At 38.1% G+C, this 12,500-nt stretch overlaps 1 protein-coding gene across 2 annotated transcripts in view; it reads right to left on the reverse strand.

The window, feature by feature from the left end:
* The window catches only part of LOC118762918, a 62,690-nt gene that overhangs the window by 18,802 nt on the left and 31,388 nt on the right, over window positions 1-12,500 (reverse strand). For both annotated transcript variants that reach the window (XR_004998669.1, XM_036501964.1), the window contains exons 7-8: window positions 9,202-9,270; window positions 1,346-1,480 (exon numbers count right to left, since the gene is read on the reverse strand). Coding sequence is in view for 1 of the 2 variants with exons in the window: in XM_036501964.1 (XP_036357857.1) it covers window positions 1,346-1,480; window positions 9,202-9,270 (204 nt within the window). In the remaining variant the exon portion in view is untranslated. The remainder of the gene's footprint in view (window positions 1-1,345; window positions 1,481-9,201; window positions 9,271-12,500) is intronic.

Here is a 12,500-nt window from a genome sequence, read left to right on the forward strand (position 1 = left end):
ATTCATCATCATCATCATTATAATCGTCATCGTCGTCGTCGTCGTCGTGATTATCATCTTCTTCATCATCACCACCCCCATTTCAAACCCCAGTCCTTACCATCACGCCACCATCATTACCAATATTATTGTATACATTTATTGGCAATTATTATTAGTATGAATGTAATTAAACTAATATATATATACACATACACTCCTACATACACGCGCATACACACTTACACACTTGTCCACACTCACACACGCACGCGTGCGCCGATACATATTTAAATAAAACAATATATAACCAAAATTGTGTCTCTCAAGTGAATCATATAAAACTGATAGCGAAAACAAAAAAAATGAACGCAAACTAATTCGATAAATAGCCTCGTTGTCAACTGAACGTCACAAGTTAATGAATTTCGTTGTGAAGAGATTGAAAACGAAAACAAAAAGGAAACCATTCTTATTCAACGAAAGCATAAAATGAAAACCAATAAATTGAATAGTTTGGTGTCAATAACAATCAGGTGATAAACTGATACAATATTTTTTAACGAAAAGCCAAAAGGTAAATTGATTTTACAGTGACAGATCGACTGTTAATTAATATCGTTACTGGAAATGAATACCTCAATAATTTTGGAAGAAAACCACACAAAAATAACATTACAAAAGAGACTTTACAGAATTTAATAACTTTAAGTCAATTCTGTAACATTTAAGTTGTAATAATTGTATAAAAAATGTACATTAGTCACTAAACATATAAATATTTATATCAGTTCTCAGACCATTAGACAACTATCAGATTAAAAGAAGATAAAAAAAAAGGACAATTGAATTACCGAAAATAGACAAAATAAAAAAATGCAGACAAAATAACGAAAAAGAAATTTGGAAATTAATTAGAAAAGTATTTCGAAATAATCAGAGGGGAAAAAAACAGTAAATCTATTTGTGATTTGGAGTTGCGTTCCCTGCCTACCTTGATTAGATTTCAGTTTAGATTTAATGAATTCTTCTCTTCACAATGTGGTGAGAGGTTTTAGTAATTATATCTTCATGACTCGCCACATCAAGTTTGTTAGTAACAAGTTTACCAGTATTTTTAATGCGAAGTGTGTGTGTGTGTGTGTCAGTGCTTTTCCCCCACCAAGGCTTGACAGCTGATGTTGGTGTGTCTACGTTCCTGTAACTTAGCAGTTCACCAAACAAAATAGACAGAATAAGTACCAGGCTTTAAAAAATGTACTGGAGTCGATTCATTCGACAACAAAAATCGTCGAGGCGGTGCCCCAGAATGGCCACAGTCTAATGAGTGAAACAACTAAAAGATAAAAGCTATACAGGTACCTACCTTTCTATAGTCTTAATTGCATATTCTGTGTCTTTTGCTTGTTTTGCTCTCACTTGATTCCACCCAAGAACCATCCGGTCAACTAAAGTTTCTTTTGCTGGGGAGCAAACTGTTGATCCGTGTTTAGGCATCCAACTATGAAAAACCAAAATCGGAATCTCTACTAAGTAAATTTATCTTATAAAAATCCAATCCTAATGTCTTCGAATCCCCCTTCCGCTTTTTTGCCCTCGTGGGTCACTAACGATAGCCATCATGTATTTCTCTTCAGTCTTTTGGCACTTGAGAATTTTTGTGATTATTACTTAACTCTTGCTTTTCGTTAGTTACAAATTTTTATGATTTATTAAATTCAGTGCTGCATGTAGAAGCCATAATACGAATCACTAATCTGGTTCTGATTCTGGCCAGTGCAGTGATCTCATGTTCACCATTAATTTACCTGACAACAGTCCTGAACGTCACCACATCACGCTCTCATTCCCCGTAAATATCAGACCTAAACTAAGTGTTTGACAATATTCATAGGCACTTTTTGCTATCTGAGTCCTAGCAAGCACATCACTGGTGAAAAGTGACCAATCCAAGAGACACGACTTGTTCGAGATTCTTGGCCTGTTAGTCTCTTTCTTATGACTTTCTTATCTGTTTCTTTACTGCCCACAAGGGGCTAAACATAGAGGGGACAAACAAGGACAGACAAACGGATTAAGTCGATTACATCGACCCCAGTACGTAACTGGTACTTTATTTATCGACCCCGAAAGAATGAAAGGCAAAGTCGACCTCGGCGGAATTTGAACTCAGAACCTAACGGCAGACAAAATACGGCTACGCATTTCGCCCGGCGTGCTAACGTTTCTTATTTCTTTATTGCTCACAAGGAGTTAAACATAGCTCGCCGCCTTTCGATAAATTATGGTTTTTTTTTTACATCTCTGAGATCCATAGAACGAATGTGGCATCTTCAGGTTTCCAGTCGCAAAGAGCCTAAATTACAACTTCCTATTCAACAATGTTCTTCCGTCTAGATGCTATGGAGGAAGAGGTTGTGTGGTGGAAGAGGCTGAAAGGAAAGACGTCTTCGTCTTCGGTTAAGCTTTCATCGATATTTTAAGTTCTAGTTGGAAAGGAAAGTACTATTTCCCAGTGAACCTGTGAAAAGATGGGTGACTGTGGCAAAAATGGTTGAGATGAATCGCCCTACTCTAAAGCATGACTGAGAACAGCAGTTAGGCGAGGATCCAATGGGGCTCAAGGTAATCATGGATCTGTGAGGATCCTTGTTTGGCCCTTTTAGGAGGTTTTCTTGCATCAGTAGGATTGCATCATTCACGTGTTCACATACTACTTTGTATACTTTCATCTCATTTCGCCATCATTTCTCTTATTTTTCCTTCACAGTGAGCGATGTCATGGCCGGTACGAATAGCAATGGAGATAAGCTATCACGTTTGATTATTCCACGTCTGATGTTCACTTTTCCGAGTTTTTGCTTTCCTCTGATGAAGTCAGTATTCCAATGTTTCATGCTTTCATTAAGCATTTTCTCCATAGTTTTTGCTACCCCAAACATGCTCATTGTTTTACTTATCCAACTGTGAGGTCCCATGTCATATGCTCTTTTGTAATTTAGACATGTTATATTCAGCCCCGTCAATCTCCGTCTACAATTTCTAATTATCATTTTAGCAACTATTAAGTGATCCTTGGTTGCCCTCTTCTGCTTCCTGCATCCTTTCTGTTCATCTGGAAGTAGATTGTTACTTTCCGGGTGGTTGTATAACTCTTCCGCCAAGACACCCATCATAGACTTCCACATTAGTGGTAAACAGGTTATAAGTCCAAAATTAAATGCTAAGTTTCCTTTCAAGGGATCCTTGAGGCATAGGAGCGTTTGTCCACTTGTTATCCAAGCTGGGACATGAGCTTGCAGCAGGCAGTCATTCAGTGCGCAGCGACCCTTTCATGCAACTGTGTAAAATTCTTCAGCCAATAGCCTCGTAGACCATCCGGGCCTAGTGCTTACCAATTTGCTATTTTTTTAACCTTCATCTCACTGTATGTAGATTAATTCTGATGTCATTTTGTCTTTGTACAGTTGCAAGTTGTCTTTCCACCCTTCTTAGCTACTCCGCGGTTTCTTTACGTCTCACTGGCCTGTTCCACAGACTTCCCCAAAAGTTCTTTACTTTCTTCCGCTTCTGAAATCAGTTCCTGGTGTTGGCCTCCCTCTATTTCCTCGAACAGACGCCTTCTATTTGATAGGAATCGTCTATTCTGTTTGAAACCTTTACATTTAGCATCGTATCTTTTTAATTTGGCCTTTAATGCTGTCACCTTTTGTGTCAATTCTTCATTTACTGTTGTTTGTTTCTTCTAACCTGTACTGTCCATTCAATTTTCTGATTACTACCTTATTCTTGAGCTCTCCGTTCGTTCATTATCCTGTTCAATTGCCCCTGTTCTTTCAGTGTCTTTTCCAGCTTCATTCGTATTCTCTTCCTCCAGTTTGGTTCTTTCTTTTCATTTACCTTTAAAGCTTCAGCTTTTCGCTTGCAGCCTATTATGCTTAACTACGACATTATCAGCAGCTATGAATAGCTGGCTTGTCTCGCTTATGTTTTCTGTTTTAATCATGATCAAAACGTCATTTACTTTGCCTGTGGCTTTCCTTACTTGTTTTCTGTCCATATCTCTTACATTTGGTGGTTTTCATTGTTCACGTCAGTCATTTTACCTCGCAACATTTCTAAAATCTCTTTCTCTTCCTCATTCAAGTCTTGTGCACTACTTAATGCCATTTTTCCATCGAGATCGTCTTCATTAGTTACTTTATCAATATTCTCTGGTACTCTGCGTTTCCATCTGCTTCATGTTCTTCACCTCTTACCCTTTCATTACCGCTTTCTGTTGCTGCTGTTTCACCCTCCTTCTGCTCATTTTTTTGTTGTTTCTCTGGTTTTCTTCAGTCTCTACACCTGTAATCCAGTGTTCCTTTGGATTGCTCTTACTTGACCAATCAGTCGCTATGCGAATGCTTCAAAACCTCTCTTTTCATTCCATATTCTCTTCATTCCATTCATGAAGCCTCTTTTATTTGACTCACTTCTCAGCCAGCTTTCTATTACTATTTTGTTTACTTCTTTTTCCCATTTCCTTATTTACTCTTTTACTCTTTTGGCTGTGGTTTTGGTCCTGATCAATAGTTTGATGACGACCTGCCGGAGCTTGATCAGATATTCCCTGCCTGCACTGTGCAACATCTTCACTGTTAACAGTTCCAGTCCTGTTAGCACAGTTGTGGTTATTATTTAATTTTTGCATCACACATTTAGAAGTAGCATTTGTAAGGTTGTGCAATCACCAGTATTTTTATCGTGACACCATCACGATGGTGGATTGCTAGCCTAGGCTCCGAAAGTCTACGTCTACCCTCGTGTACAATCGTTCAGTCCATTGTCTTATATCTTTGTATTTCATATTTTCACTCCTGAGAATTTTGGTGTTGAGGTGGAACATTCATCGGTGTGTTTTTTATTGAGTTACCGTCTCTAGAGGGGTTACCAACCAAGGCTGAAGGGACCTCCTTCAATGAGTCAGGCTTAACCCCACCACATACCAACCTCGTATTTCTAGGTCTCAGGGTGAAATAATAATATATATTATTATTATGTCCCTTTATCACAGGTTTTATTGGAGTCTTGCATGCGTAGTGGGTTTGCTACCTGCAGCCTACGGTACCATGCTATCCGTTCTTTTCAGCTATTTAATACTTTCCTGATTATTCTGGCCGAGCCAAGGAGGCAAACCTTTTGTAACAGTTCTACTGGGTACTCTATTCCAATTTCTTGCTATGATGTCATAACATCTCTTATATTCTTTCTGGGCTAGTGGCGTACATTGGCTGGTAATATGCCATACGGTTTCACCATTTTGTCCACAAATTCTGCACTTATCACTTTCTGCTGTGTTGTCTATTATGTATTTGATGTAATTGGTTCTAAATGCTTGCTCTTGGGCAGCACAGATTAGAGCCTCCGTTTCCGGTTTTAAATCACTATTAGTCATCCATAGCCATCTTGTTTTTCTCTGTCTGTCTTATCTTCAACATCCCTATGAAATTGTCCATGCATTCTTTTCTTTATCCACTTATTTTTAGTTGATACATACAGCTTGTCTGTCACTATTTGAACGGAGTATCCCATATCTGTCAGCAGCCTCCTTGTCTTTCTGTCTAAGCTGTTTAGTTCGACTATCGTCCATGCCATTACTCCTGCTCCATATCTAAGGAATGAAACCGCCCAGGTGTTGATAGCTTCAATCTTATTCCATCCGTTTAATTTTTACTTAAGGATCAGTCTCAGTCTGCGCAAGTACTCCACTTTAAAATTTTGTCATTTCTTTCTCCATCAATTTACCTATTTCTAATATTCCAAATTACTTATAGCCCACCTCTTATATCTGCTTCATAGCCTCCCCTGACCGTATCGCTAACCCGTCGGTACATTTAATTGTGCCTCTCTTCAAGACTAACACACTACACTTATTCAGTCCAAACTCCATTCTGATATCAGCACTGAACGTATACACCGTATCAACGAGGGAACTGACCTGGGATTCCTTTTTGCCATAAAGTTTGAGGTCATCCATGAATAACAAGTGGTCGACTCTTGAATACATAACCAGCCATTGCTTTCCTCAGAATCAGTGTTAGTAGTATGATGCATTGTAAAAAGATCAGTGGGCACAGGCAGTCCCCTTGGAAGATGCCTTTCCTGATTTCTACTGTCCCTAAACTTCATGCGTATGCTGTCAGGTGGTCCTCCAATTCGCCATACTTTTTCCAAGCAATCGCTCAACATTCGATGCAATACCAAATAGGTTCATACATTCCATAATCCAAGAGTGTGGGATCATATCGTACGCCTTACGATAATCGATCCATGACATAGCTAAGTTAGTGTTTTTTCTCTTGTAGTCTGTATGTACAGTTTGTCTACCAGGAGTTAATACTTGGTACCTCTGCACTTATGCTTGCAACCTTTCTGCTCACGTGGCAGGACTCCATTTTTTTCCAGATGTCCGTACATTGACTGCGACTATTCCAGTCAATAATTTCCACATAAGTGGATATCGGCCTGTAATTGCCCACCGTATTGCCTTTTTCGATGTTTTTTAAGCACAACACTATCCTACCCAATGTCAACCACTCTGATGTTACTTGGTTGGCATTTAACAAGGTGTTGAGGTGCGCAGCTATTCGTACATGACATTCACTGAATCTTTTGATCCAGTAGACTTGAACTCCATCTGGTCCCGGGGCCTTCCAGTTGCCTATTTTTTTGCTGATTTCCTTCACTTCCCTAACTAAAATGATGAGTTCTGCCTGTTTTGGACAGATTACTGTTTGTTTCAGTTCTTACAACCATCCAGCATCATTCTTGTGCTCCTTGTCTTTCCTCCAGATGTCACTCCAAAACCTTTGACTTTCAATGTTATCCGGTATCAACTTTTCATCTCTACACTCTCTATTTATTTCTTTGTAGAATCTCTTCTGATTAACTCTGAATAACCTATTCTGCTGGTATGCCTTCATTCTTTGGTCGTATCTTACCATCTTTGCTTTCGTTGAAACTAGGCGCTGTTTCAGTTCCTCCATTGCCACTTTCAGGCCCTTTCTTTCAATATCATACTTCCTGTTCAGTGCCCTTTATTTTTGTTCGCCTTTAAGCTCCCCTTTCTCTTTTCGGTCTAACACAGATTTCCTTCGAGAACATATCTAACCTTGCCTGGATTCTTCTATTCCACCATGGATCTTTTCTTTTGTCACTCCCATTATATTTCTTTTTCTTGACATCAACACCCACATTTTCTGATACAACAATACTTGCTGCCTTGATCAAATTCTTTGTTTCTGTGATGTTCTTTGTTCAGATGTATTTCAGAATTTCCTTCACATTTTTCGTTTCTTGGTTCAATATCCATTGATCAACCTTTTTAAGGTTGCAAATAATGTCGCTATTATTCTCCTGTAGCCTTGCATTTATTCTGTCGTAGATTGCCTTTTGCCCATCTGTCATGTCACCATTAGCTTTATTGTCTTCTTCCAAAGCATCAATATGTCTCTCATCGAACAAGCTGTCAATGTTCCTTTCCTGTGGTTTATTAGAGATTTCAACTCTGTTTTCTGCCACGAGATTACTTTTTATCATCATCATCATCATCATCATCATTATTGCCTTTGCACAGCTTCTAGCGCTGGAGATGTATTACAGTGTCAGCTGTTCACTACCAGTGAACTAAGGCAACACCTCTTATTTTTCGAGCACCTTCCGGAGTATTCAAGCGGTTCCAAGCAGTGCTGTTTTCTGCAAGTGATCCACCCTTATTACAGCCCCTATTTGTTTTACATACTTCTCGAGATTTTTGCTCACTGTTCCCAGGGCTCCGACAATTATTGGTACTACTGCTACTTTTTCATCGACCACAACTGCTTAAGTTCCCAAGCTAACCTGTCATATATCTCAACTTTTCTTTCTTCCTTATCGCATACCTTGTTGTCAGCTGGGCATGCTATATCTACGATCCAGCATCGTTTGTTTCTTTCTCAATTAACACTATGTCTGGTTGCCTATTCTCTATCTCATGGTCGCAATGAATCATAAAATCCTATAGGATCTTTGCATTTCTATTTTCGACGATGCCTTCGGGTTTGTGGTCGTACCAATTGTTTGCTCTGTCAAGTCTATACTTCTTGCAAAGTGTCCAATGGACAAGTCTGGCTATATTGTCGTGGCGTCTCTTATATCCCTTCTGGGCTAGTGAAGTACATTGGCTGGTAGTATGCCATACGGTTTCACCGTTTTGTCCACAGATTCTGCACTTATCGCTTTCTGCTGTGTTGTTTATTCTGTATTTTATGTAGTTTGTTCTTAGTGCTTGCTCTCGGGCAACACAGATTAGAGCCTCCGATTCCGGGTTTAAATCACTTTTAGTCATCCCTAGCCATCTTTTTCCTCAGTCTGTCTTATCTTCAACATCCCTATGAAATTGACTATGCATTTTTTCTTTACCCATCTATTTTCAGTTTCATTCGTTTTCAATTTCTTGTATAGTGCTTTATCTTTGCAATCTTTCATCCTTAACAAGCCTGACCTTCCTACTTCTAATAATAACGGTTCTGTGACATTTTTTACATACCATGCTATGTTGTTTTCTTCTGCTCTAATGCTTAGTTCGTATCCAATAAGTACTCTTCTCCCTCTTTTCTTGGTACATACAGTCTGTCTGCGTCTCTTTTTGAGTGGAGTGACCCATATCTAGTTAGCAACTCACCTTGTCTTTTGGTCTAAGCTATTTAGTTCGTCTACTGTCTATGCGATTACCCCTGCTCCATATCTAAGGGGTCAAACTGCCCAGGTGTTGATAGCTTCGATCTTATTCCCTCCATTTAATTTTGACTTAAGGATCAGAGTATCAGCCTCAGTCTGCGCAAGTACTCTACCTTAAATTTTTTCTGTCATTTTTTTTCTCCTATTATTATTATTTTTATAGTTATTATTATTATTATTATTATTATTATTATCATTATTATTATTATTATTATTATTATTATTATTATTATTATTATTATTATTATATTATTATTATTATTATTATTATTATTGATATAGCTCAGTCGGTAGAGCATCAGACTTTTATAGGTCAACCTGAGAAGTAATCTGAGGGTCGTGGGTTCGAGTGCCTCTGCGGGCGTATGATCTTTTTCTAATGGCGGTACCCCAGCATGGCCACAGCTCGTGAGCTGAAACTAGATGAAATGAAAAAATGAAATGAAATAAACCTTAACTTACTTGATGTCATCTATATATTCTGTTGCAAGAATCTGCCACAAAGGCATATTTGTAGTTATTCCATCTTTCCTGAGGAAATAAAAGATAAAAGTCCATTATAATATGAAACACCACCATAATTAGATAACACATTACAATATTGTGTAGCGAAAGGCACATCATATAATATCATGTAATCAGGGGCATATCATATCGTGTAGTGAAGTGCATATCATCGTATTCTGTAGTGAAGGGCATAACATATCATATCGTGTAGTGAAGTGCATATCAACATATTCGGAAGTGAAGGGCATATCATATCATACTGTGTAGTGAAGGGCATATCGTGTCATATTGTGTAGTGAAAGGCATATCATATGTCATATCATATCATAGTGTGTAGCGAAGGACAAAGACAACTGTTATAATTGAATAGCAATGTGTTTGCGTAAAACAATTGGTGAAACAAGAACCTGTTGAAATTCTAACCCAAGTTCTTGAGCAATGACTCTGGTATAACTGGTAGTTACGTAATCAATTTTTGCATCCTGTGTTACGGTTTAATCATAATATTTATTAAAGTAATTCTACTTAAATTTACGAGATAAACCGTCATTAAATGCAGAAGAGTGGATGTAAGGTTCAAAGAAGTGACTAATCGATATTCTAGCACCTGCTTGGAGGGGTATGTGGGATTGTAGGGGTGGCAGATGAAATGCAAAGTTAGTGTAATCGGAATTCGGAATTTAAAGAGATGCTGAGAAAATAGACACGGATGAAAAGCAAATGCCAGGACATTTTGCCGGTGTTTCGCTTTAATGATAATAATAATAATCCTTTCTATTACAGGAAAAGGCCTCAAATATAGTGGGAAAGGACTAGTAGATTACATTGACCCCAGTAATCCACTGGCACTTAATTTATCGACTCCGAAAAGGTCGAAAGGCAAAGTCAACCTCGGCGGAATTTGAACATATGAATGGGTCGCTGTTCCCGCTGACGAAAATGTTGAAATCACCGAGTGAGTGAAAGAACAAAAACACCAGGACTTGGCGAACCAGGTACGAATATTTCATCAAAAAACAGTCAAAATGGTCCTTTTTGTTGTCAGTGCACTCAGAATAATTTCAAAGAATTTAGATGCAATACCTGAGATCATAGACATACCAGATATGCATATTAGAGACTTCACAAATGGCTGCGGTGCTTGGAACGGCTCAGAAGCAGAGGTATTATTACACATAACCCGACCGTGAAAGAGCTTTGTGTTGGAAAACAACAACGTCGAAATTATCAATCACATTTTCAGAAGCAAATAATAGGGTTTTCATATACAAGAAAAGACATTTGTGTGTGTACTAAGCAGTTTTCTACCGTGTGTCCTAACTATGGCAGCTGCGAAGTTTTAAGTAGAACAATAGCTCACCATAATATCATATCCGTTAAAGATAGAATGGTATTTATCTTAGGAATACTAGGAAATATTTATAAGTTTTAGAAATACCCCGCCAATGTTGGAACGGTCATTTAAGTTACATCATGTTTTTACATTCTCAGATAGTGTGCACTGAGAATGTCATTGAAGGGATAGGCATCGCTGTTAAAGAGGACCGTCTTAGAGGATAAGCTGGATATCATCATCATCATTATCATCATCCAGTGTTTTAAATCCGGGTTTTGTCCCCATTAACGGGGTTAGCCGGATCTACCTTGATGCCATAGCAACTGAGGCAGGCAGGTGCAGCTCACCCCAACCTTTGGGCTGGCTGGTTGGCTGGTGCCCATTCTCTCTTGCTACTATGAGGCTTTTTGGAGCTGGATTTTTTTACGGGGAGCATACACCCAACCTCAGTTTCTGGACATGAATTGATCCGCGGACCAAAGCCTCTACCACGATTTTTAAGAAATGTGGTGGAAAACTAGCTCAGGAAGGCAGCGACGCTCCGCCCTACCAATGAGATTACAAATACAATTAATAAACATTCTGGGGATTATCGAGGGATGGTGGAAATTTATGTTACCAAGTTTATTATTGACACTGTATGCGCCTGGACAAAATCTTGTTTTACTTAACAAAATTTCTTATAATCCTATTGATTCATAAACCCCAGCCTCCACGTACAAACCCAAGGCTACATTAAAAAGATATCTAGTCCTTTAATCACGTTTGATTTGTCAGATAATGAATGGTAAAGTCTTCCTAATATGCACAACAATATTAATGTTAGAATTACTTATCGCAATAAAACTTCAAACGAATTGTAAAGATTTTGCAATAAGAAATTTAAAGACGCGACGCTCAAAGCATTTACATATCAAATTGCGGAAGTTTACAAAGGTATCACTTATCTCTCTCATCGAACACGCCGATAACTGAGGAACTGTTATTTCTCGGTGGAGGATAATACTTAATACTAAAAATAGTGAACTCTAAATTACACTTATTTACATTATTTACATTTGACAGATATTTGTCCTCATCTTGTTTGTTGTTAACACAACGTTTCGGCTGATATACTCTCCAGCCTTCATCAGGTGTCTTGGGGCAATTTCGAACCTGGGCTCTCATTCCTATGGTATTTTTCGATGCTATTATAATTATTATAATTATTATTATTATTATTATTATTATTATTATTATTATTATTCAGGTCACTGCCTGGAATCGAACTCGAAATCTTGGGATTAGTAGCCCGCACTCTTAACCACTACGCCATATGCCCGAATAATAATAATAATAATAATAATGATAATAATAATAATAATAATAACAACAACATCGAAAAATACCTTAGGAATGAGAATCTAAATTCGAAATTTCCCCAAGACACCTGATGAAGGCTGGAGGGTATATCAGCTGAAATGATGTGTTAACAAAAAACGAGATGAGGACAAATATCCGTCAAACGTAAATAATGTAAATAATATACATAATTCCTCATCTCTTAAATCTGGAACTGTATTAGTCTTATTTACTCTACCTATTTCACTTTTACAAGGATTTATTCCTTCGCATTTCACAATAAAATTACCAAACATTAACACTGCAATAATCGGCAAAGGAAACCTCACGCTCACAAGACACAGTCTTCGGCTCTTAATGTAAAGTACGCAAACTTTACAAAATGCACATTTTCCCCTTATAAACAAAAGCTCGCCAATACACACACACACAAACAAAATATACACACAAAACACACACGCACACACACACACAAAACACTCAGACGCACATCCACACACAAAAAACGCACATGCACACACAGAGAAAGCACTCAAAATACATACACGCACACACACATACACACACTACACACCCA

The sequence above is a fragment of the Octopus sinensis genome, linkage group LG4, assembly GCF_006345805.1.
Source record: "Octopus sinensis linkage group LG4, ASM634580v1, whole genome shotgun sequence".
In the NCBI taxonomy this organism is placed as follows: Eukaryota; Metazoa; Mollusca; class Cephalopoda; order Octopoda; family Octopodidae; genus Octopus; species Octopus sinensis.